Below are 27,884 nucleotides of genomic sequence, written 5' to 3'. Positions count from 1 at the left end.
GCTCTGTCCCGATTACGTGGGGGTGAGCCTCGGGTGCACACCCACTCACTCACCGCACCCTCAGCTGTGTGGCAGCTCGCCTGCCCTCAATTTTCCCGAACGTGAAGGCGGTTGGTCTCGCTGCTCTGTCACGGTCTCTGTGTAGTTTGTATTTTGGGTATGGGGCTTGCCTCCTCACAGCACTACTCTCCTCAGCTGAGTGACGCCTCTCCTGCACTCAATTTTCCCGACTGTGATAGCGGCTGGTCTCGCTGCTCTTCTCCACCCACCTAAGATGGCGGTTGTTGATCAGTTCCTGTTTTTTGTTGGGTTTCGGTTGCACCGCCATTAACCCCTCTGAGCAGCGCTGTTATTTTAGTTGGTCACCTTCATTGTAGTTGGGGTTTTCTCCGAGTTTTTGTCACTTTGTCTTTTGTCATATCGCACCCACACCCTTCGTTTCAGTGTCGCTTTCCCTTGATCTGGCTCTTCCTTGTTTTGTATCCGCTTGCGGCGTTTCCTTATCCCCAGCAGGCTCCGGTATATCTACACAGCCTCGCTTGGTGTAGCGCACCGCCAGTTGCTCTGGGTTTGCTCTTATACTGAACCTTTGCTGGTCTCCATATGTTGGTGCTCATTTTCTTATTGTTTTGTCCTCTCCGCCCACGTTTTGCTATGCGAGCCCTCGCATTAGGTTGTAGGTCTGGGACTGTTGTGGTTCAGAGTATTGTGGCTCTAAGTGGTATAAGCTTCTTCTCCGTAACTCCGTCCCTCCGCTCCCCGTGCGCCGTTCCACTTGGAAGGAGTTTCGCTTTGTAGCAGTTTCATTTTTGCCGAGTACAGCAAGTGGCCTGGAGAAGCTCACAAAGGGTGCTAGGTCTCCTCCCCCATCCTGGGGAGGAGACCTAGCACCTCACCCAGGATGTGCATTATTGCAGACCCAGGAGATAGGTTGACGCTCTACCCAGGGGTCCAGCAACATGTCTGCTGTGTGGCAGCCTAGGAGGCCCCTCAGATAAGACGTGGAATGTAGGTTAGTTTCAGGGGGCATCTCTAAGATGCCCTCTGTCGTGCATTGTACATTAAATCCCACACTGGCATCAATGTGGGTTTAATGTGCTGAGAAGTTTGATACCAAACTTCTTAGTCTTCGGTGTTGCCATCATGGTGCTGTGGAGTTCGTGTTGACGACCTCCCAGCACCATATTCTCTTAATGGCAGCACTGCACTTATAGTGCCCAGGAATGGACCTGGGTACTGTAGGGGCACAGGGTTCATGCACCTGTACGCACACCACTGGCATAGGGCACCCAGCTAGAGGGGTGGCTGATGTATGCCAGGGCAGTGTGCGTTGTGGGCATGGCACACAGGGATGTGTGCCATGTCGACTCTGTTTTGTTCCGCACCCAGACACTCAGCCTGCAAGGGCAGTGTGTGTGTCTGGGTACAGGGCCTCTAAGGGTGGCACAATAAGTGCTGCAGCCCTTAGGGGCCTTCTCTGGTCACAAGGCCCTGGGTACCTAGTGTACCATTTACCAGGGGCTGATATGTAGCCAGAGATGCCAGTTGGGTTTCGACTTCAACACAGTTTTAGGGAAGGAACATAGGCCCTGGGTACCTGATTGGCAGGAGCCCAGGGCACACTCAGTCAAAGTACATCAGCAATTCAGCAAAAAGTGGGGGCATACCATGCAAGAAAGATGGCACTTTCTCACCGACTGTTGTAAAAGCATGTATATTAGACTGCCCAACAAACCAGCCACTCAACAACCACTGGCTCAAATCCATGCAGACAGGTTTAATTTGGACTTAATCGCCATAAGCATATTACTCCCTTCCTGAAAACCCTCCAGTGACTCCCTGTAAAAGACACAGCAAACTTGAAAGTGCTCTTTGTCGTCCATAAACACCTTCACAGCTTGACCTCCATCTACTTCTCTAATATAGTTGCAATGTACCACCCACTAAGAGGGCTAAAATCCAGGAACCAGCACCTAATATTGATGTGCTAATTCTGCTTCAAGAACTTTAGCGGAAGAACTCTACATGGATCATCCTTTGGAACTCTCTTCCATCACCTCTAAGATTAAAGAGGAATTTCTGAGACTCAGGAAGTTTTTAATGGCTTACCTCTTCTGCTAGGCCTAAGGTTAGCCCCCCCCTATGCTGCACAACACTACTGGCCATGTGATATTCGTGACTAGGGCTGCTTGTTAAACACCTAAAATCATCAATTCCATACAAGGCCCATACTCTGACTCTAAAAGGATAATACCTTAGATCACCGAGCCTATTGCTGACCTTGCTATGGACACCCTTTTATATGATTCTCTGTACGGTGTATTCAGATCATAGTTCTTGGAGGCCTACTTATGTGGCTTCTAGTGCTATGCAAAAAACGTAAATAAATCTGAAGGACCCACTGGTCCAATGTAAAAGAGCGCCTACAAGACCAGCAATGTTGGATTCAGACCTCTACTTGCAATGTTGGATTCTGGCCCCTACCGGTCCCAAATGTTTGATAAAAGTAGAGAATAAATAGAATAAGAAAAGATAAAGAAGTGTGGTGGTGGGGGCAGGAGAAAAGGAGGAGGAGAACTAACGCCGCTACTGATCTCTTCCTCAGACACTCACTTAAGTATCTTGATACTGGATGAGCTGCAAGGGCTACCTATTGCAATAGGCAAGGCCCTTAGAATACCCTAAAAACGTCCTACATTGCAGATGGAATTGGCGAATGCAGAAAAATAACTAGCAAATGAGCCGTAGCTCTGCCGAGGACTGCTGCATCTGCTTACTCACCAAACAATCCAACTCCATCAAAGTCACGTCCATAAGCAAAGCCTGGTCTTCTGTGGATAAGCCGGGGGCATGAATTTAAAACTAGTGCCTGATGAAAAACTGATGCCCATAGCACAAGAAACAGAATCTGTCGTATTTAGTTCAGACCATAATATATATTTTGTTACATCCTGGCCATCCTGCAATGTCTGAGAAATACATTTTCATCCTCAGGCAAAGTGTGTAAAAGTGTGTAAAACCTTTTTCACAATGTCCCAAGGGGGGCTGTATATGTGGATGGATCAAGGAGACAAACAGCATTCAGGGAGCATTCAAGGAGCGAAGCACTAGGCCGCAGACAATAAGATCCTCTTCCCCATAGTGTATTTCTGTTTTGGTTCTATATCCAGTGGAACAGTTGGAAACAAGTTTGGAATAACTTTGTAAATGGAAGACTGAACTAGAAGGCTCTCAGGTGCAGGAATGTCGGATTATCTGGTGTAGGTGTATGTTGTGATAGGGCAATTCACTGGTGAGGTCGAACAAGGCTTGGAAAAGGTCACAATGAAAGATTCAGTAAGGAATTTGTTAAAGGGCAGCAAAGGTACCAACGTGGAAGGCTCCGGCTGCAAAACTTCAGTTAGCAGATTAGCTTTAGTCTCCATTATGGGACATGCATTTACAGCACTACAGACCAATATGGCAATAGAAGCACTCTTCTACTGGGAGCTCTAAGAGTGAAGTCAGTTCCATCTCTGGTGAAGTGTCCAAGCCACTGGCATTTTGAAGATCAAGATACAAGCCAGCATGCAAATAATGAGAAGGGGGCAAATTATCACTAGCCTCATTATGGTCTCCCTTATGGGGAAACATCTCAAGGCCTTGTAGTACATCAGAATATAAGCTGAAAAGTGTTGCTGTTTTCCATAAATATTGCTGCTGAAGCAATGTGACTCGAGGAAAGTCGCTCTCAACCAGAGACTGGGCTTTGTTGACAGTCTAACATGACAGAGTGAGCCTGTGGCAAAGCTGCCTCCAGAACTGAAACCGGTGTCTAAGACCCATCCAGCACCGGCCAGTGTTTACACAATGGTACTCCCCACCAGAGATTCACCTAATACACAAGGCACAGTCCGGTCAGGAGAAATTGGTCTGTCACTCTCTCAAGGACTAAATACAGAGAAGGAACGTTCAGTCTCCTTCTTGATTGCCAGAGGAATGGAATCTCCTGCCAAGCTACACACGTATGTGAAAGATAAGTATCTCCTTAGGAGGATCCCAGTGAGGAGGGAAAAAACCAGGGTAAAAAAACCTCCTTGGCAATCTTGTAAGTCTTGATTGAAAATAAATATTGGTATTGAGGACATTAGCAAGACATTAAATTCCTCCTGACATTAGCAAGAAGAAACGAGCCAGGCTATTGAGTAGAATCCAGAAGAAAGTCCCAGAGAAAAAAGCATAACTCAGGTAGAAGATGGTAGCAAAGGGGAACTTAACCGGACGAACAATAAGGTAACAAAAGCAATGTAACGCCCCATTCACTTACAAATGCCTCCTTAGGTATGGTACTAACAGAAACCAACACAACAGGAATAGACTCTGGCTCACCTTCAATTGGGAACCTCTGTTAGCATCCTATAAGCAAACCACTATGTGGGAGAGAGCCGATTATTAGGCTTGTTCACCCCCTTTCCTGAGAATCATGGTGTTCAGATTAAGAAAGGCAACTTTTAATAAGGACTGAATTTCATGATCCATAAACTGCCATCAATGCGTGCTACTCTAGACAGCCCACCCTTTGAGGTTGCAGTAAGCACAGAGACACCAAGGTGATTCAGGCAGTGCGAGCACTCAGCAGATGGTTAAGAGGAGGTTCTCAGAACATGCAGTATGACAATACGAGCACCTTCAGGCCCTCCCGTAATCTCTCAGGTCAGTTCTTAGCACAGATAAATTGACATTTGGGCACACTGCTCTTCTACTATAGGTTCCAGATGACCTGGTTATCCTTTCTGGTCTCCCGAGATTGGGTGCCACAACGAGGTCACTATAGAGATCTCTAATCTGTCTGGGGTTCTCACCACGAGGGTAATGTCAGTAGCTCTATCACTCAATGTCCAGCTAAGGCATGTATGCGGAGATCAACCTCTTGGTAACACTCCTCCACATATTTAGTTTAAGGAAAATACCAAAATAGGTTTTCAGTTCATCTTTTATTTACTGACATATAATATTTAGCATTTTGAACATTGCAGTGATGTTCTGCTTTTTCTCACTAAAGCACATTTTGCTAAGTGTTTTAGCAAAGCACTATCGGTTTCTAATGATGACATAATCCACCTCTTGTCAAAGTCTACTAGACATACCCCTCTACACCAAATTTTTGACTCAACCACCCCTCCACTCAAAAATTGTAAAGCAAGACACTTTGAAGACATTATTTCTTAAGTACGGATTTAGTACAAATAAATTATTCAGATTGACAGCAATAGGAGCGATTTGGCAAAGCAATGTGGTGATAGACAACGCAACTTCAGGGGAAGGTTGTAAATAGCACTCAGTAGCCTTTTAGGCTACTCTTGGGTACAGTGTGTGAATGTATTTGCTGAGGTTTCATGTTGTGATGTTCAAGACTACTTAAAAAATGACACTGCAAGTATAATTGTACATCCTTCAACCAACCTTCTAGGCACATACCTATTGCCCGTTTTTTAATGCAACTATTACAAATTTACCATGCAGAATTAACAGCATGAGACAGAAGGAATTTGCATAACTTTTATATCATAACTCAAGTAATCTCCGCTTCAGAACGTTATTAGTAATTGTTAATTGTTTTCATGATATTGTAATAACATTATTAACTCAACATAAAATTGAAATCATCCACCTGGGTTTGCCTATGGAAGTTCACAGTTGTTCATTTAAAGCAGAAAAAATGGCTACAAGAATTTCTGCAAAACACAGCATGAAATCAAGCGTTCTCTTCTGTAAGCCCCGCTGATGAAAGATGACAACATTTGCATTACAAGCTGGTCATCTGCTGAATATCGCTTCTGCACTGTGGCAGCATATTGATAGTCTATTTACATCAAGCACTCGCACAGACAACGCATTCCAAAACAGACAATATCCTCGAGTCACTGATGAAGCTAGTTCAAACAACTCTGCTGAACTCACTGTGTGCCGGCGAGGATTGAGGGGCCGGTTTGAACTGCAAGTAATACAGTAAGAAAAAGGATTGCCTCTTTTTAAAATGCATTCACAAGGGAACAGGAATACGTGTGCTGCCTGTGGTGGCGGTCCTCATCCTGCTCCAGCCATGACATTGGAAGCAATGTCAGAACTTTAATGTTATCTCTGCTTTAAACTCTCATGCCCTCAAGGATTCAACCTACAAGGCTAAGGTAGCAGGATTTGGGCCGAAAGATAACCAGACTAAAGCACAAGTTATTTTAACAGCTGTTTCTAGTGACTAAGAGCAGCACCCACATCAGCAGACTTTGCTGAAGCTGCACGGGCTATAATACACTTCACTCACCGCATCCGTGATCAGAGAGCAGTCACGGCTGCTTGAACCCCATCCTTAAAGTTGACCATACAAGAGAGCAAAGTATTGGTACTGACGGTATGTTATCATTAAACAAAATAAAGGCAATAGAAAAGAGACATATCACGAGTGACTGGCTGCCCCCTGAAAAGGAGGGCTGCGTTTGAGAGTGCACACCATGCCCAGAATAGAACTCCAAAACTGAAGCACGGGTATGTGATTGAGCGCACACCATGCGCTGACAGCAGGTAAGCTGGTTGGTGCATCTGATCCACACACAAAAAACACACACAAAATACTACATGGTATGAGTTCTACACAACACACCAAAAATTCAGAGGGAGTACAACACATACAAAGAAATAAACTCAAGGCCCAGTTTGAGAGTAACAGCTTCATAAACAAGTCAAGCGTCTTGGAGAAAGAAATGAGAAACAACTCAAAGCCCTGCATAGGAAAGCGAGATACAGAAAAACAAAAGATCCACCTGGAGCATCAACTCGAGGAGGATACCGACTCAGGCTATTTCAATTAGGCCGGAGCCTCTCGATCCAACATTCCTAACCCACTGAAACAGGTATGGTTTTACCAGCTGCTATGGGCAACTAGTAAAACCGCTACTGGGGCTGCGGGCAGGAGTACATCCTGATCTCCACCTGACACCTGCAGTATCGTCAAGGGGGTAGGAATCTGGCGGGGATTGGTTGGACACATAATGCCTATTCGCGTGTCACAGCCTAATGCCACAAGCCCTCCCACTGATATCTTTCACCTGCTCTAAGCAGGCCTGAAAAGGTCAACTGATTTGTCCGCAAACTCCGGAAAAGACATTGTAGAAGGTTCCAGTGTTTCTGGGTCACCAAAATCAAATTTTGGTGCGAGGGTACGGTCTGGAACTTAAGATCCAGTTCCCCAGTAAACCACATCAAAATCCAGCAAACTCACAATCTGAGCCTAAGTTCCCCAGCAGACACTCCAAAATAAACCAATTCTCGAGTCAGAGTTCAAAGGAATTCACAGCTCAGAGACATCCTTGAATGCGAAGTATAAATGACATTTTTAATGTAGTTACACACAAAAGAACTTTGAGCAAAATACATGGCCATCCAGTAGTGCAGATCAATATTAAGTGATGGCCAAAAAGCAGCATTAGTACAACCAACAGAGGAGTTCTAATATCCTGGAAACAAACCACAATCAATTTCTACTTCAAAAAGTTATTCTGCATGTTTACTCCTCGTCCACACTCACCTACCGACTACTACTACATACACACCACCACGCATCTTCTCTTACTAAGTCCTGAAATAGAACCTGTACAAAGAGTTCATGCACATGTTGCAGCTCTTGTGTCTCAGAATACTTCAACACACACCACCCACGTACACTATTTTGAACGCCCTAGACTACAGGACCAACTTTGCTCCTTTTAGGTTTACTAAAAGACACAAAACAAATCCAACCCTCGCATTCCCGTGTTTAAGAAATTATCATAACATTGTATTAGAAGCAAGGATTTTGAAGGTGACCAAAAGGGCCACAGACTCCTACAAACGTAGCTTTTGAAAGTCCAAATGTGGGCACTCGCTTTGTGGAATTCTAGTTTTCTACAGGAAAGTGAAGCACATTTTTCTGCTGATCACCCACCGTAAACATCTCGGCCACCTGCAACTGATGTAATTAGTCTGAAATGAAGTCTACATTTAAAAACTTTATGTGGTGTCACTGTTCTTTGAAGTGCAACAGCGATTTTAATAAGCACGAGTCTAAAAAGGATTCAGTCCACTTGGCCGCGCCCCAGCAGAGCTCCAGATCTAGCATACGTACTTGAAGCGGACTTTCTCCTCCATTTCCTCGGGAGGCTCATGAGTGATGAGGTGCACCAACTCCTCCATGCACTCCTGCCGACAGATGAATTCCAGCAGTTTGCGGTTTTGCGCCTTGCACTCCTGTAGGATGTCATCTTCATCCATCAGCTCCTGCAGAGTTACATCTTCTTTATCCAGAAGCTTGTCAATGTGCGACGTCGTGTTCAAATCAAACTTCCAGAACATGGTGATGAGGCACAGCTACCTACAACCCAGAAGAACAATAAAGGTTTCAGCATTAAAAGCTTACACTGCCCATAACAAAGACCTCGCCCCCAGCCACACTTGTCGGCTACTGAACTCTAATTCCATTTCAGATCCTACTGTACCTGTCCCGTCCAATTTAATGTGCCAGTGCATTATACTTTAAGCACAAGTCAGCAAGACCAAACAAATAATTTTAATAAAATTATGCAGATCAAGACACAAAAACAGAGCTCGATTTGTGGGACAGCAAAATACCATAAGGTCCATGAAGTCGGTCTTAGTGAAATTCTGAATCCATTCATCACCTCTGTCTACACAACTCCTGCAGATAGACAGGACTACGGTCCTTCACATAGATTACAAATATACCATGTACATTGCAAAGTATTGTAAAACATTAGGAATAGCTTGCGCCACTTACAGTAATGTGTACTCTGTTCCAAGCACTTCCCATCTCAAGGTTAGTAAAAGACAAAGCCACATAAGTAGATTTATGAATTACACTTCTAAAGTTACAGCAGGGCAACGGCTCATGTACTACACAGCCACTGTTTATCATATTTGAGATACCTTTGCAGAAAATTAGGTATAAAAGTGTGGACTGTCTTGAAAAAGTATTTTCAGAATAAAACAGTACAAAGTTTGCTAGAGAAGTGGTAGTTACTCCATTAACGTGTAATGGAGTTACAAATGCTGTGAGGTAATAAGTTATTAATAGTCTTGAATGCCAACATCAGCAATCGGCAGCAGATTCTATTTTCTGCAGATAACCTGACTAAATGATGGTAACAAGCAGAAAAAAAAATATGGTTGTTTAGGATTCTGTTGGCAATATAGAAACGTTATGCAGTGGGAGGAGAGGGTTCTTGGGAGTCCCACTACTAAACTATTACATTAGTAATTCAATTATTAATAATTATAGCTCAAACAAGATGACTGGTGCTTTAGATATATGAAGTTGAATGAATGGACAGATTCTACAAATATTTAGCATGAGGCGGTAATAAAAAAAGACTTTATGGGCACTAATAGATTAAAGAGAAAGCTGCTGTTTCTGCTAGAGGAAGCAAAGGACAGAGTCTGGAGGAAATAGGATCAAGTTGGATCAGGACACAGGTGCAGGGGATTAAAGAAAATACAGGACTTCTGGTTTTGGAGAGTACAGCCTGAAGAACCTCTATGGCTGCCATCAGGCGAATAGCAGTAAGTCAGTTGGATCAATATTCTTGGAGCTGGGGAGTAAGATTTGGAAACGAGAAAAGATTTCTCATCCGCATTAAATAGTGTAACATAAACCAAAGGAGATGACAGCACCAAAAGGGAGGATACAAAGAGATAGAAAAGAGGGTCCAGAGCTGATCGTTGAGGTACCACTTGTGGTACCACTATCCCATGGTCAACTCGTTTGGGAGTTGACCATGTGGTAGTTCATGCTACCAACAGCGGTCACAGAGAAAAGAAGCAAACAACTTCAGGGCTGAATCAGTGATACATAAAGTATTAAGGGAGGCAGTAAATGTAGGATGATCAACAGAATTGGAGGGGGTACAGAAGTCAAAAAGTTAAAAGGAATAGGAAAGACGAATATCCATGTGGAAAAGAACTTCAAAAACCTCATATGGGTAGTAATCGCATTGTAATAGCTACAAAACAGTGATGATTGAACAGATGTGGTGAAGGTTGAAACATGCGAGTGTAGCCTCAGTTGAGTGTGGTGCTTGGACTCAACTGAAATGCACTGAGAAGGTTATTCGATATCAGTTCTTAGGTCAGATGAGTGAAGACTAGCTGTGTCAGAATTTTGGAGAAGAAAAGAAAATGCAATACAGGGAGAAAGTTGGAAGGTAGAGAAGGGGCACCATTAAGTTTACAGTAGGACAACAGATGGCTGGACAGGAGGGCTTTATGTCGAATATTAGAGAGAGAGCTTTGGAGAAGAGAGCACGAGGTTTGTGGAAGAAACATGGCATGCATGAGTGTCTGTAGATTTGATGAACTGACAGATATGATTAGAGTATAATGGGCATACTTTTACCTTTTTGCAGAACTGGATACAGCTTCAGTCAAGTGGTCTTCTATAAGGTCAGGGGCACATTTTGCATTGTTCCAATTCCAGACCCATCACAGCAACAGGACAAGACTTCATGCAAAGGGCCACTGATGTGGTCTGAAACAGAGCAAAAAAGAGGATCACCACATCATACAAGTGTAATTGTAATAGATGAATTGGTAGATCCAAATACAATTGCATAAAAGGATTAAAACAACGAAAGCTGGAAGGGACAAATACATTCATCATAGAAAAGTAGGGCTTTTGAATGGCACGGTGAGTGTTCATATCTACTTTGAAGATATTGTTACATTCTCAAAGGTTGGTGCATCAGTGCCACTGAAACAAAACGTACAACTGTTACCATATAAAAGAGGCATATGGGGCAGTCTAGCAAAGTCTACACAATCTACACAAAGGAAAAACCACACACACCTTCCCTCCATCTCATCACAGAGAACATTGGTGAAGAAACAGCAATTACTTGCCAAACAGTCATTTAGGATCAACAGATTTATCCTACTGTTATATGCTCAGACGACACCCATAGCCTCCTAAAACTTTAATCCTTCAGTCTCTGCACCACCCTGGCACAAGTCCGTTGCCAAAGCTTTGCTTTTTAGCAAAAAGAAAAAAAAGTTTGGCTGCCGATGTTGAACTGTAGCGTAAAAAAGGAAAATAAGACAAAAACCGACAATGTGAACGTGCTCATGCCTAATCAAGAATGCATGCGCATGGTTCATGACACTACAGTGTCCCGGCATGACAACATTTATGCATGTGTCACCATGCATGAGACAACTGCGGTTTTCTTTTTTCTTTTATTTACTTTTCTAAGGTTGCAGACCTCAATCCGGGAAGAGTAAACAAAGCTGTGTGTGTGGGAAAGGACATTTTCTTATAGGAGCAATCCGACAGCAAACTGCAAATGCACGCTTTATAAAAAAAAACAAGCATTTGCAATGCAATAGGTCTCACAGTTACGTGAGTTTAAGCTATTGGCATTGTAAATGAGTATGCCTTTTATTTATGTTTTTAAAACGAAAACAAAAATAAAAGGCATTGTTATTTGCAATGTCAATAGCTCAAACTCTCTCAAATGCAAGACCTATTGAATTGCAAATGCTTGTTTTTATTTTTTTGCAGATTAGATAGATATTGTTTCCAGTTTTTGAAGGATCGTTCCCACATGCTTGGTTTTTGAGCCGGGGTGCCTCGTGTGTGTATAGTAATTTGCACTGGTCCAGGGGTTAGTCCTGCGCCCGTCTGTTGCTTTAACCCTAATAAGCCTTGCTGAGATATTGGGAGATTAAAGGGTCGTGCCAAATCTAGAAGTATTGGGTTTTATAGAGCGCTGCTTTCGCCTATAGGCTACAAAGCACTCTACACACGTCATAGAACTTCCGACGGGTGACAACACATCATGCTGATGCTGCAGGAAATACCCATTTTTTAGACTTTCCCTATATTGCTATAAACCGGCTTCTCTGGGTAACTCAAAAGGGAGCTGGTTTCATAGCCGTGTTGCACTTGCAGAAAAGACTCAGTCTTCCATCCAATCCCGTTTGAAGGAGTGAACTTGCAGCTTATATTGGTACCGCATTTCAACCACCAGCAGCCTGTATGCTACCACTTAAATGATGAGTTATTCTGCAAGAAATGGAGACTTGAATGTTCACCGGTGATCAGGTGAGCTGGTGAGATAGGTACTGTATGTGGGGGGTGAAGTAAAAGCATTTTGCACAAGTTGCAGCCTGTGAATTTCTCCTTTTGGAAGGATCAAGAATAGAAATACCCTTAAAAACAGTAGGTGGCGCAATATCTTTTGTTTTACATAAAAAAGTTCATTTTTGCCGAACTGTTGCAATTGATCGTACTGTCTAGCGCAAATATAGATTCAGATTTTAAGTTCCCAATTTCACATCCCCAGCCTAAGAAGAAAGACGCATGAAAATACCATAAAAAAGTGAAAACAAATATGCAAACATGAGTACATTTAAGGTAGAGGTTTACAAGCCACAAGAGCCGAGCCTGAACCGAGGTACTGATCTGGCTTTACCATGGCAACCAATTCAGGAGTCGATCCACTGAAAGTAAGCTCGGTCAAGCGCTGCGCACGTGCCCGCGCACATGCACTGTAGCTCTAGGCTGGCTTGGTAGCACTTTTTGGAGCCCTCACAAAATGTCTCGCCAGAGCAGCGCATGCGCTGGGTCAGGCGAGACCTAAAAAGGGGGAAGACAAGCATTTGCAATGCAATAGGTCACGCACTGGTGAAAGTTAGAGCTACTGGCGATGTAAATGGCAATGTTTCCTACTTATGTTTTTTTTCTGCAGTCGAGTGGTTGTGGGTATGCATGAGCGGTTTGATGTTTACAATCAGCAGGTTTGAAAACATCTAAACAAAAAGCAAGCTAATAAAGTGGATGGATCAGGAGGCAGAAAGTGAAACCAAAAAACCTGGATTAATTGCAGCTTCCGAGCGTAAGTAAATTGTGTGATATGAGGCAAATATTTTATTTGACTGATAACACCCAAACCTGGCTGCAGCAGCTAGACAGGTGGCATTTGTAGAGCGGGTGAGGTGGTTACTCCTCTAACTAAAGACAGACTGCAAACAATCACATCCCTCGAAATGAGAGCTAGTTCTATAAAGACTAATAAAGACACCGCTTTTGTCCAGGGGATGGGGAAGAAACAGACCAGTGGCAGCTGGTGAATTTTTTAAGTGGTGTGGCGAAAACATGCCTCATGAATTGAGCGACGAAATAGGAGCTGGTCTCTCTCTCCCATTTGGAAGTAGAGAGGCTTCTGGCATTTATCTGCACAGTAGCACCAGAGGCCAAACGTACTATACGCCTAGCTACAAATGTGTTTCAACTGCACCCAATTTCTCTCTCCCGCAGATGCATCTCTTTAGTAACGCTATGTTGCCTTTGTGGCCTCGTTTGCACTATAGGATACAGTATACATTTATACAGTTTACCCATTCAGTCTACTGGCTAAAAGCTCAGAGAAACCAGCACTGGTTTCTGTGACAGACGAGACCCAGGGACACCAGACTCTGGAGCCTGGGGACGACAAGAAAACATAAGTTGACAAAATGTTTCATATCTGATCTAGTAGACAAAGCAAACAGCTTTGGCATGGGGAGACTGTTCAGCGAGATTTGTTAAGAGCCATGGTCGAGAGTCACTGTGTACAGAGCCATTAAGTGCACCAAGAACATTGGTCAGCGAGGGTAACGTCTGCTGCGCCACAGGAAGGAGAATGTGCAAAGTTATCACCAGGAAAGGCAACACTGTAATAGTAAAGCAAGTATTATAGAACACCAAAAAGAGAGGGAGTTCAATCGCAAATACAACAGGTGGAATCACATTAACAGAATTTGCATGAGCTTCATCTAGAAAAAATTGTACTTCTTTAAAGTGTAAACTTGACCGTATATATTGTAGCGATTTAAATGAGCACCAGTTAAATTATGTGGAGTTTCAGACACTGGTAGATTACGTGATTTGCCCAGAATCAAAGGCTGTTGAGGCTACGCCTCAGACTAGAACCTCGGTCCCCGGTTTCAAAGTCGGCAGGTCTGGCCATAAGGCCACATTCTCTACCTGTACGAAATAAACATAAGCCATTATTTTCTTACTTTATTGCCTACTACATTAGAATATGTAATCCTTCCACTTAAAGCTTTATAACTCAGGCATTAATGTAAGTCACTAAGCAGCCTGGTTGCAATTGATGACAGACTGATGCAAACAAGGAAATTTCACAAGGCCGTGAGGGATGATGGCATCACGCGGGGCTTCCATATTCAGCGTCCTCTAAAATCGAAACTCCTGTGACACTAGTATTCACTCTGCTGCAGTCCCTCCGTTATGATAACTAAGGGCTGTAAAAAGGTAAGCCCAGACATGCGCCTTTCAGAGCCTCGCTTTTGCTTACGATGCAATAATGAACAGAACGAGGTCAATTAATCAGGGATGGTTTACAGTGCTACCAATACAATAGATTGTAAATGTATGCAAATTAGAGGGCCAGGCCGCAAAGCTATAAGGCAGAAGCCGCTGCTGAAACAAAAAATGGGGGGGGAATCAATACAAAGCTGAAAGAGGTCTCGACCTCGGAGGGTGGTGGGGTGGGCAAGTGCGATGGGTGAGATGGTGTTGGGCACAGCACGGGAAATGGGGGAGAAGAGTCATGGACAAGCTGACAAAAAAAATAATGTTACTGTGTGCAGTGAAACCAGTGCTCATGTAAATCGGTCGAGATCGCTTTCTCTAAAACTGCAACTAACAAGCATTTACAATGCAAAGGTCTCGGCAATATTATAGGTAGAGCTATTGGTATTGCTCATTTTTTTATCATTTTTGTATCCCTAAATAAATGGCATTGTCATTTCTATTGGCATTAGCTTTTTTTTTGCATATGTGATACCTATTGCATTAGCAGAGAGAGAGTGAGGTAGTGAGAGAGTGAGGTAGATAGAGAGTGAGGTAGTGAGATAGAGAGTGAGGTAGTGAGATAGAGAGAGTGAGGTAGTGAGAGAGTGAGGTAGTGAAAGAGAGGTAGTGAAAGAGTGAGGTAGTGAGGGAGAGGGATGTTGTGAGGTAGTGATATATAAGCATAGAGTGATGTTGTGATGAAGTGAGATAGAGAGAGGTGGTGAAAGAGTGAAAGTGAGTTAGTGAGATAGAAAGAGTGAGGTAGTGAGATAGAGAGTGATTGAGGTAGTGAGTGAGAGAGTGAAGTTGTGAGCTAGAGAGTGAGGTAGTGATGTTTTGAGAGAGAGAAGTTGTGAGATAGTGAGGTAGTGAGATAGAGTGGAGTAGTGAGGTAGAGAGAGTTATGGAAAACACAAATTATCTAAGGTGAAGATAAATATGAACGGGACCTGCAGCGTGGACTTAGATGGCCATAAGAATTTTTAACGTAGTTGTTGACGTCTTAATCAGTATTGTAGAGCACGTCATCCGAGTTCACGTATCTGCATGTATAGCGCCAAAGAACATTCTTGAAGTGTTCGCAGAGAACAGCGCTTCTTCGTTCAAGACCTCTTCAGTTTAAAGTTATTTATGTGGCAGCCGGGAACAGAGGGCCACAGTTCCACAAGCTCCCAACGAAAAGCGCGCACAAGACACAAACGACTCACCTGTCTGTATAGAGCGCTTTAAGCGCTGTCAGTCCCCCCTGACCTGCTTTAACAAAGCCGACCATTCACTACCTGTGCTGCTTGGTGTAAGCAACTAGCATTGTCCATACCTCCCTTCTTCGCCTACACACCCTGATCCTCCCGTCATTGTATTGTATTGTATTGTAATTGCATTTATATAGCGCTTACTACCCCTGACGAGAAGTCGAAGCGCTTTGTCGGCGAGTAGCACGCTACTCCGGAACGATATAAGGAAACGGTGTAATTCACATCACCCTTCTACACCTTCACGTCGCCGATAACCCTGTCCCTGTACAGAGCGGTATAAGCAAACAGCGCTGTCAATATCACCCTTCACCGTCCTCACACCGCTGACCCTCAGGGCACTGTACACAGCGGTAACACGCACCACGAGTTTCGTGGTAACGGCGCACAGCGGTATATACTTAGAAAACAGACACTGTCATCATTTACTAACTTAGCACCGACGGACCTTCTGAGGCTGTACAGAAAATGGTACTGTTAATAACAACCCCCTTCATGGGTTCACCTATCACACCGCTGCACTGCCGGTAACAGTACAAAGCGGTATTATTTCGGGATAAGACTTAAAATGTCACCCTTCACCGACTTAACGCCACCGAGCCTTTCATAACCGTCCAGGGAGGTCTAAGCTTGTCGTACTGTCCGTGTCACTTTACTCCTCTGACCCTCTTAGGACTACAGTACAGACGGGAAACGAGCAAACAGCACCGCCGTGGCACGTCCCACTAAACACCGGTTTCACAGGATCTCTCTCACCTATGGGTACCTAAGTAACCACCTGCCAGTACCATCCACTACATAAAAGACGGGTTTACAGCATAGAGAGGTCGAAGGAGACAATACCATTCCATCAGTAACACACTTAACACAGCTGGTGTCTGGGGTCTGTGTGTTATACCTCGAATCTACAGGAGAAATTCATGACATTTTCCACAGGATGCAAATTATAAGAACATTCATGCAGGCTGGTCGTCCGCACCACCTGCCAGACTCCCACACAACTGGAACTCACAAATCCCTCAACAGAGGGGGCATGGGATGTGAAAGGAACTGTGTCACACGCTGACGTCACGTGTGTAGTACCACAATTCACCCCAGCTAAGAGAGGCATGCACTGAGTGTTCGGTGTCACATCGTGAAGATCAAGGAACACGAACTGCCAACCAACAAACGCAGTGACAGAACAAACCATGCCAATCAACAAACACAGTGACAGAACAAACGGCAGATGTGGTCGCGTCTCACACAGCACACCAGATCTCCCTGCCACCTTCCAACAAAACTCACGCGTGAAAGCATACCAGAGCCAACATCTTAAACCACAGAAGTGCAAAACTGCGCCCACACCAACCTCATCCGCAAATACACCCCCGACACCCTGAGATATAGGGGCAGCGGTGTGGATCGAGTGAGGCCGGGACAGTGGTGGTGGGTAGCAATGGATGTTAGAAGCACCGAGACAAACAGCGGCACACTCACAGCTCACAAACACGCTCCACAATCAAACACAACGAGCTGACACAAAGTAGCATCCCTTGCAAAGTTTCAGTGGTTGCGGGGATGCTGCCGAGACGTCACCTGTCATTACGTGGAGTGCCAGCTAAGGACCAGCGCGCAACACGAGGAGTCTAACAGCCGCACACTGATACGCATCATTCGAACCAACACACCGAAGTACACATCTTCCCAGAGCCGAACAAATCAATCAGATTCTGAGAAGCCAGGATCGGATTTCAAGATCACACCGGGCTTTGAATGGCAAGGCATTGTGCAGAGCGGGCACAGTGCTGCTGTCGCGGACATGATGCTCAGAAAGCGCAATGCTTTCCGTTTACATCTAAGGAGAGTACAGTGTGGGGCACCGGGCACATGGTACACCAAATAGGGACAGGGTCAAAATCCGTGTGAAGTGTATTATTACCCACGATAGATTTTTGAGAGACATGATTGGGAATGTAAAACACGCACAGCACTGCCTTTACACCACTGCCTTTCTCCGAGGCGAAGCAGAAATGCCTCGGAGAAACGCAGCGGTGGTTTCAGATTCGGGGGCGTGGCTAAAAAGTGGAAAGAACAGCACGGAACACGCCCCCGAATCTGAAAAAGACGGAGCCTATTTGGAGGGACGGCTCTCTCCTCCAATGGCTGGCCTCCGTTTAGGAAGCCAGCCAATGGAGGAGAGGCAAAAAGAGAGGCGGGCTAAAGAGCCACTCTCAGAAACATTAAATCTCCTACTTCCGGTTCTGCCTTCGGCAGACCGGACGGTCCTCGACCTAAAAAACAAACAAGCGGCCCTGAAAGTGATCGCGATCATACATCAAAGCGGTCGTGCGGCAGTGAAAGTAAACACGGTCAAGCGGGGCGCGTGCCCGCGCACATGCACTGTAGTTCTAGGCTAGCCTGGTAGCACTTTTTGGAGCCCTCTCAATAAGTCTCGCCAGACCAGCGCATGCGCTGGGTCAGGCGAGACCTAAAAAGTGAAAATGACAGCAAGGAGATAGTTACAGTGAGCAATGGCTAAAGAGGAGTCAGGCAAATATAAAAAGCAAAAGGATGAACGAATATTCGGATGGGCATTTGCCACTCGACCAAGAGACACAAGAAGGCAGATAAAAAGCAGAGAAAAGCTAGCCCCTGGAAAAGTAAAAGTACACAGAGAATGATAGCAAGGCAGGCAGACAGTTAAAGAAGGGATACAACCACCTGGCTATTGTTTTTGGAGTGGAGGGAAAAGTGGATGGACCGATCTCTTGAACTGTAACCACTATGATGTATGACTACATGATTCTTATTGCTGGCATGGGCATGCACACCTGTATTATGTTATTATGCAAAAACTTTGAATAAAGTCTCTTTAAAAAAAAAGAAGGGATACAACCAAATAAAACAAGAGGGGAAAAAGTATACACCAATCACAAAAATAGCATTTGTAGAATCAGCCTGACATGTGACTAATAAAGATCACAAATAAGAAAAAACAAGCATTGGCATAGCCAATAGGTCTCGCCTTTGGGACCTTATAAGTGTTTAGCCATGCAACAGTTGCATAACTAAATACTTATAAGGTCCCAAAAGCGAGACCCATTGGCTGTGTCAAGCGGCCACGAAAGTGATCGCGATCAAACATCAGAGTGGAAAGTGAAAGTAAGCTCGGTGAAGCTCGGTGAAGCGCGGTGCGCGTGCCCGCGCACATGCACTGTAGCTCTAGGCTGGCCTGGCAGCACTTTTTGGAGCCCTCAAAAAATGTCTCGCCAGACCAGCGCATGCGCTGGGTCAGGCGAGACCTAAAAAACAGGGCATAGCTAAAAGGGGCAGATAGTTACAGGCTCCTCTAGAGCCAGTGTCAGCGCAGGGTGATTTATGGTGCACTACCACGGGCCATCACTAGAGGCTCCCGGATAGGAATATACAGCGCTGTTAATTACAGCGCCCAGAAACGGGATAAGCGGGGCATGAAGTGTTACATATGAAAATGCATTATGAAACGGACACGTCCCATTCTGAACTGGCAAAAATCCGGAATGCCTGGTCACCCTGCTGGAGCTGCACTTGGGTATACTGCGCTATATTAAGAAATGAATACATTGAATAAATGTGCACACTCTGAATCATGCAGTGTGACTTGAAAACCATGTAGTGTAGCCTGCAGCGTTTTTTGGGCACCAGGGATGTGCTGCGTAATATTATTGCTTACATTCTGAAGGAGCATGGCTGGCACAAAGCCTTGAAGATCTGACAATTCCGCCCACCCGAGCTCAAGTGGTGAAAATAAAGGGGAGTGTACGTCGGGCTCGACTGGCCCGGAGGTAAAAAAGTCACACTGCAAAGAAAAGTCGAGAAGAGCAGACACGCCATGCCAGGGTGGGTGGAAATTACAGATGATAAAGGAGAAGGAAGCCTTTAATGACTAGAGTGTGTTCTCTAAGCATTTTGAAAAGCTTTCTTTGGTATGGCTATGTGAGCTTATTATTGCCCTCAAGATAAATACAGAAAAGAAACTTGTATGTATTTATCTTAAGCACAATAAAAAATTGTATTTGCAATGCATTTCAAAATAAACTGAAATGCAGAGGCACAAACAGCATAAGGGAGCTCGAAGCGGAGCAGCTATGCATTTATCTTCAGGACAATAAAACGTGTGTTTGCAGCGCATTTTAAAATAAAATAAACTCTGGTTAGAGACAATGCTGCACTGGAGAACAAACAACATACTGCAGTAAAGCTTGGAGCGGAGCAACTGGAAGAAAGAAAGAAAAAAAAAAAAAAAAAGACTCCCAGAAAATAAACACAAACACAAATGCGTAATGAGATGGTAAGTAAGGTGCTGCTACAAATCCCATCAAGAGACAGCACATACGCCAGTGCTTCATTTGAGGCAGAGGGGGGAACCGGAACATATTTTGCAGTATCATTTATTTATTGAGTGCAAGAGAGAGGGAAATAACACAGATCGGAAAGGCAGAGGAAGAGAAAGACACCAAAATGTCACAAAAGGAAAAAGGTAGAACCTGCAGGAGTGAGATAAAGGGGGAGGAAGTGTCTGGTAGTGAAACAGAGTATGAGGTGGCAATGCGTCCGTGAGACTAGCCCTGTGGTGGGGGAGGTACAGTTGTGAGAGGCGCCATGAGGAAACAATCTCTCAGCATGCTGTGGCGGGAGCGGGGAAGCGCATTCCAGGCGGGGAGCAGACCCTTTGAAGTATGATGCCGAGGCTGTGGCTACACGTGCACGCGCCAGTGGGCTGAAGCACTTCCCCAAACGGATTGCATGGCGGCACGATGCACGGGATTGTGCGCGTGCTCGCCATGCAATCCACTTTTGGGAGCACTTTGAAATGCCCCTCTTACTAGAGTCTCGCATAGCGGTTGCGTAAACGCAATAGCTAGGCGAGACCTAAAAAAACCTTAAAAAACAAAAACAAGCATTTGCAATGCAATCGGTCTCGGCTTTGGGACCTTATATGTATTTAGCTATGCAGCACATTAGCCTGGGTGCTGACACATCTACTGTTCTTCAACATGGAGGGAAAGTAAACACCAAACTGCGTGAAACACCAGGTATGGGAACACATGGAGTGAAATATTGCTTTTCAGCTGGAAATGGTATAGTCCAAAGTTATGTTTTTAATATAAAATCAGGGCCTTCGTGGTCATATCACTGAAATTACAAAATTAGAAAAAAATATGGTCTACGGGTGCTCGTAGAAGACAATTTCTATGGACTGGAATCTAGAGAATGCTAAAGTAATTCTGGTATTTTACTGACCTCTGCTGGTCGTTTTCTATCAAAAAAGTTAAATAGAGGCAGTTGCCAGAAAATTAAAAAAAGAAAGTCCCTCAGCAGAAAGCAATTCTGGTATTTTACTGACCTCTACTGGTTGTTTTCTATCAGGACAGTTAAATAGAGGCAGTTGAACAACAAAAAAGCCCCTAAGCGGAAGCAGACAAGTCCTAGGGCTGGTTTCCAAAGGCCACAAAGTATACACACATATGTATATACTAAAGTATATACAAGAGGTCTCGAATGCTTGACCTAAAAAGGACGGCAAAAGAAGGGGGTGGGAGAGCAATAATGAAGGGGTGGAAGAGCAATCATGATGAAGGGGAGGGAGAAAATTAGCAGGAAAGATTTACGTGCAACTTAGGGGCCGGTGCGGTCGGAAACCGCTCCGACAGTCAGTCAGAGCCGTTCCCACCGTATCATAATCAGCCGGTCAGATTGCTTTCCGACCAACCCATTATGATGGAGTCGGTCGGAAAGGAATGTGACCTGTCATTCCAATTGGTTTCCGATGGGCTCGGATCCACCAGTCGGAATGCTTTCAGTAATCCCAAGGGCGGCTCTTTCCACCCGAGGGATTGCGATGTCAAGTGGAGACAGCCTTTCTGTGCCGGCCCTTCCGACACAGAAAGGCTGTTGGTACTCTACTTTGGGGGCCACCAGCAGGGTATCCTTTGGTGCAGGGCCTCCGGTTGAAGGCAGAGGGGAGCATTAATGGGGCCCCTCTGTTGATCCCTGCATCTTGTGGCAGGCAGCTTGAGGTGCCTGCCATGGGGTGCCGGGATGAACTGATCCTCACAGTTTTATAATGGGAGCATGCATTCCAGACAGAATGCATGCTCCCATTGTAAAGTTTAGGAGTGCGACCAAACAGTGTTTAGTCACATCCTATTTAGTCAGTCGGGACCGCCGACCAGCTGTAGATCAGTCCCTTGACCAAGACAATGTTGGGCGGTGGAAACTCCGGCGACATCGTAATATGGCCCTAAGTGCAGGGTTGAAAGAAGGAGGGGGAGGGTTGAATTAAAAGAACCACAAAAAAAATAAAAAATATATGCACTGACAATTATGTTGAAAGATGCTTGACAAAGTATATTGATGTGCATATAAATAAAAAAATGTTTTAAAAAAAATAAATAAATAAAAGAACCACAAAAAATCCAAACAAGACTGGAGAAGGCGGAATTAATGTAAAGCTTTAGTGCAACATTGCAAGTGAGGAGGGCAAGCAATTTGAGAAGGAAAGCTCCATATGGGGAGATTGCAAGACAATACGTGCGCTCCCAATAGAGTGCTCAAGGCAAAACAAAAGAAGTGTGAGCAGGGGAAGGATACAAGTTACCCAATTAATTTTTTTTTTAAAGAAGCTGTCATAGAAGGCAGGAATAGCACAAGATGAGGAAGGAAAGACAACAAATAAAATGCCAGCAAATGAAACTGACAAGAAAGCCAACCAATAGTAAGCAATAATTTTACACAAATATTGTAAATATTGATATTGGCCTCAATAGGACTTTAAAAAATAAAGACAGTTATAAGCGGTCTCCAGGAGAGACCTAAAAAGGTACATTGACATTAAAGGTGGAAAGGACATGGAACAACGTACCCTCCTTTCAACTCTACTCAACTTTTAACCTTGTATAAATTTATGAATAAAATGTTTATTTTTGGCGATTAAAACGGACATGCAATCAAAGTGCCTCAGGGCATAAAGGAAGCACCCATTATTGAACACAAAATGAAATTATACCAAAAAGGCTGAATTACTACCATGTGTCTCAGGCATGTGTACTATCATATATGGGTCCAGCCGGGAAGACCAAAGGAGATTATCTCATCTATACTGTATAAATCAGAAATCAAAGCTAGCTTCCAATTGTGTCCAGGCAGGAAATACTATGAATAAACGACCAGATACTAGGTTTCTAGATTTGCAAACTGTTTTTACAGAAAAAGAATAAAACGGCCATTCATTAGGAATAAAAGTTGAGCAACTGAAGTCAACCATCTGTTGAGCTTCCAGTGCAACCCAGTGACAATGGGAAAGCATTTTGTTTTCCAATAGTGGAGGTACTGCAAACATTTCACCAACAAAGGATGGCGGACAATCAGTGAAATAAATGCTTTGATCCTGCACAATAGCTAGCAACAAGGAGGAGCAGCAAAGTCTTCCCATAAATGTTGACTATTTAGCTTACAAATAGATGTGCTCACTCCCAGCACTGGTTTACGCTGTAGATTATAAGGAACCCTACTGCACCACTGATCCTCTCAAAGAGGAAGCCAAAGAGACCTAAACCAATCCAAGTATATGAAAAGAAATTCATGGTCAGCATCATTCGCCTCACTTCCATACCACTCCACATATTCTTTCCTCTGCTGTACCCAAGTAGAGGAGCTATGGAGGTTGAATGCTGGAGTGGCATATTGAGGACATCAAACACGATGCCTGAAGTCTAGTGTCCAAGCATTAATAAAGAAAGATACTGTGCAACTAACAGTTGGCAATATGTCATGTGAAATTTAGAAGCATTAATACCCATCTTACAAGAACTTGAAAAGTTGCAAACCTAGAAGAACTTGACATATAAAGTAACCAAACCAAATGGGTATAAAGAAGTGTACAGCTTATGAGACATTCTATTCCATCGAAGAATAGACAGCACAAAGGGACCCAGCGGGAGACAACCACTAATGCTTGTGGGTCAGAAGACCTACCGAAGAACCATTTTATAAAAGCATGAGGTTAAAAATATTTCTTTTAGATAATTGAGGATAGTCTTTGAGGTTAAACACTACTTTTTCAAGTTGAGACAGGTTATCCAGATCAAATGGCCCTCTATCAATTTGAAGTCCTTTTTTAGAAGAATTCACTTAGCCACCACAAGGCTACGGCTCCAGTACTTTTTGATTTTCTGACATTTTTAAACCGCATTTTTGTTTAAAGATTTGTTATTAGAGGACTGGTCAGTAGATTCAGTATGATGGCTATTTCATTCTACTAAAGCAAGCGTTTTGAGCAATTAACAAACACCTTGTGTGAGTTTAGAAATAGATCCCTAATAAATTTCAGAGTTAGTTTCCCGCTTTATGTGGTGTCTAGCAACACTGTCAGAACATTTTTTGTTTTGTAAGCATTACTTGAAGACGTATGCTTGGTTTTGGAATACTGGACAGATATATTACTAATCTCTTACTAACTAGGATATTCAGTTTAGCTTTGCAATCCAGTTTGTTCTTAAAGAGTAGACCAGAAATAGATGATATCAAAATATATATAAATATATATTATTTTTCATTTTAAGGCAGTGATTTATTTGGATGCCTTACTTGAGGCTAAATCAATGAGCCAGAATAATGTGTGGGTTTTAGTATCAAGTACAACTGAATAGGTTTATTACATTACTTCAGTAAAGCATATATATATATATATATATATATATATATATATATATTCAGCAACTGTGCAAATTACAATATGCATTACTCTCTAATAATAAACTACATCCACTAATCAAAGATTGAAACACTGTTTCTTGAGAAGTTTTATTGGGATTTTTAAAAAAAATTTGAAATAAAAAAAAGAACTGCAGACATTCTATATTGGTGTTGGGTGAAACAATCCAATCAGGTAAACTCAGTTCTACCCTTACCAGAGAACAAACAAACAGGTACGGCTTGGAGCAGACCCATTGTTGACTTTTGGTTGGCCTCATTGTCACTCATTTGCTTGCCTCTTATTTGATGGCTTGTGTGAGCTTTGCTTCCCAGTCGCGAGTTTGCCTCTTCCATAAGTATGAAAGCATAACTATCTTCACACAATGTGTTTTCCAGCTGTCTCCCTCTTTCTTCTCTATCCTCCCCATTTGTGTTGATCAGTCTCAACATGTGCCTCTGTGTTCCCCACTCCTGCCCAGTCTCCGTACTGCTGTCTCACGGTGCACTGCTCAGCCCCCCACCCCACATCCAGTCTATGTTGCTCTGTCTCTCTGTGTGCTTCACTGCCCCTCCCTTGATGTTTTCGTCCCGTGTTGCTTCTTCCTCTCCACATCCCCAGTTTTTCCTCCCTGCCCGCATCCCAAGTTTTGATTTCCGCACCCCTCTCCAGCATTTTTTTTTTTTAAGGTATTGATCTAACGTGCATAAGTAACTACAAAAAAAAAAAAAGCTCTGTTTCACTTTGTGCATGGTGCACAAGCCCGCAAAATGACAAGCCAGTTGTTTCAAACACTTTGACATAATTTTTTTAGCCATGCTGCACAGCATAAGGGATGCTACGCAACACGGCTAAAACTCGGTGGTGCAGCCAATAGGTCCCAAAGATGAGACCCATCAGCGTTCCCAATGGACGTTTTAACATCCACCCATTTTGGACACACCAGGATTGAATTTGGAAAAACGTATTTGTAGAATTATAAGTATATATTATATAATGTACGCAAGTAAACCCAAACCCAACATCTAAAAATATAATTTTGAGTTAGTTTAGCGCAAGCAAACATTTCATTTCATTTGGCAGCCCAAACCAACTTCAATCATGGATTTCAACATTGAATATACGCACACAATTATTTCCACAGCTGCATAGGTATTGCAGAGCATATATAATTAGATCATATGACATTCACTTTCAAAGAGTTAATCAAAGATAGTAAATTTAAGTTTATTTTCTGTCACTTTTTTCCGTATAGAGTTCTTTGCAGAACAACAGGCCCCAATTAGTTTTCTAAGTGAATCCTAAACGTCTCTAAATTATTGGAAGTTATGGTATTTATCTGCACTCCCAGTGACTAGAAACTTTACATATTCTTTCCTATAAGCCATAAGAATGGCATGATCAATATGGACCAATTGATCAGGATTACAGAAAAAAAAGAAAATACATAGGATTCCGTAGGGCTGCTATTGGTGTTTGAGGATTCTATAAACTTAAAAACAGGCCATCAAAAGACAAGTGCATTCTTTCTGACTAAAGTTAACACCAGAGACCATGGCACTAAAGAAAGATATATTAAAAAAGAAGACAAACTGAATCCCTGTGTTGCTGTTCGCATATTTTCACCTCCTTTGGAAACAATATGTCTAGGTTATCAGTTCCATATACAATTCTTTCATACTAGTACAAATATATTAAAATTTATCCTTTAAGGTTTCAAAAAAGAAGTCAGTACACATTGTGAAAAGGTTTTTCTGAGTGCAATTCTTGTAAGACATGGTGACATGATTCATAAGCGACTAGGTGAAGAATATGACATATCTTACTAAACTTATACTATACGAGTCATTTCTTCCATTAGTTTAGAGTTTGATTACCCTCAATTAGTTCAGATATTACCAGCGCACAAATTTTGCATTCAAAGACATCAGTGCATTGGCTTACAAATTGAGCATGTCTGACAATTTTCTTTACATTTAGGAAGCAAAGTCAGGAAAGAAAATGGTACAAGGTTGGGGAATTAACCTTTTTGCAAGAGGTGGTAACGTTTTGTTTTTTTTAAATTAAATGCACAGAGTCTTGAGGTTAAACCATCCGATTCAGGCAATCTCACAGAAAAAATGCAGATGAGAGTTCATTACGGTGTACAGATTTAAATCCTAGTTAAGAAATCTCTGCTGTTTTTAAGAGGGTTATGATGCAGTGGAGCAAAACCAATGCATGATTTGTGAATCAATGTAGTTCCTGGGAAAGATTCAAAAAGGGCTTAAAGAAACAATTTATTTCTTTGATGTCTACCATCACGGTTCCATTGCAAAGATTGATGGAAGGAGCGTCAAGTTCAAAAAGTAATCATCACTCCAATATTGCAGTCCGTATTTTTTATTTTTCAAGAGTATGTTACAAGATTCAAGTTTCAACAGAAAAATATTCGATCCAATATGATATGTTCAATCAAATACAGAGATTTGTTTCATCCAGAATAGATTCTTTCTCACAAACGAGTAGTCATAACTCAAAAACAGCCTACGCGTTTCGTCTTCCTAGGACATCATCAGGGCTGTAAAGTGATGAAACAAAAAAATCACAGTTCATTTCTTGGTAAATAAAATCTGTTTCTGTAAACTCATTTACTGTGCACACTAAACTAGTCAAAATTATAATAACACAGTACCGCTAGTTTTATGACTGGCGAAAACACTCATCCTGCCTATATAACATTTCTATCATGTACGTCAATAATCCCGAGTCCACCCCCTAAGCACAAAATTCGCATTCCTGCATGTTATACATTAATTTGATGAAAACAAAAATATAAACATACCTCATCAAAATAAACAGCTTTAATATGCTGGTTGCTGAATCCTACTTCATTTGAGCAAAAATATATTCTTCACCACAATCCCAAAATAACGGAGCCTGTGTATTATAATAAGCTATCAATGTACATTGAAATTGAAAGATGAACAATTTGAAACTTGTGGTCTAAATCCAATTCAATAAATCTTCACAGGTACCACCCTTCTCAAATTCTGACCTAAAACTCCTATCTCAAAATTAAAATTTGCATTTGTAGTGAAGGGATTAATAGCCTAATGTAAGTAACACTCTTGGTCCAGTCATCTTAACCCCAGTATTTAAACAATGTTTCAGTCCCTTGTTTAAATGAAGAACAATCTAAATATTTGTCTCTGGCTATTTAGACAAATGAAAATAAAGATTCTCACCATTAAAATCCTGTTAATTTGTGCTACTGGCCCCATAAAAATTATCTTCCAGTCTTAATCCAATTCAACATCTGCAACATTTAAAATAAGAAAAAAAACCACACTAAACACTTGCATCAGTTCCAGGTTTCAAGAAAGACTAACCGCGCTCCCTTGATAATAAAATCAAGCCCCTAGACCTTAGTCTCACCTAGTTCCCCATGTAGGTATGCAGTCAAAAATTCCAACACCGGTGACAACAGGTCCTGATAAATCCGCTGTGGTCTGAAGTGCGCGCTACTACTACCTTTTAAACTCCCAGGCACCAA

General features: G+C 42.9%; 1 protein-coding gene across 5 annotated transcripts in view; it reads right to left on the bottom strand.

The window, feature by feature from the left end:
* PPP6R2 (protein phosphatase 6 regulatory subunit 2) overlaps window positions 1-27,884 on the bottom strand; it is a 913,508-nt gene that overhangs the window by 718,733 nt on the left and 166,891 nt on the right. For all 5 annotated transcript variants that reach the window (XM_085653731.1, XM_085653733.1, XM_085653735.1 and 2 more), the window contains exons 2-3: window positions 10,421-10,552; window positions 8,138-8,383 (exon numbers count right to left, since the gene is read on the bottom strand). In XM_085653731.1, the coding sequence (XP_085509857.1) occupies window positions 8,138-8,364 (227 nt within the window). In that variant the 5' untranslated portion in view covers window positions 8,365-8,383; window positions 10,421-10,552. The remainder of the gene's footprint in view (window positions 1-8,137; window positions 8,384-10,420; window positions 10,553-27,884) is intronic.

Source organism: Triturus cristatus, chromosome 4_1 (assembly GCF_964204655.1).
Source record: "Triturus cristatus chromosome 4_1, aTriCri1.1, whole genome shotgun sequence".
In the NCBI taxonomy this organism is placed as follows: Eukaryota; Metazoa; Chordata; class Amphibia; order Caudata; family Salamandridae; genus Triturus; species Triturus cristatus.
Note: the sequence above shows the minus strand (reverse complement) of the source record. Positions and strands in the feature narration are given on the sequence as shown.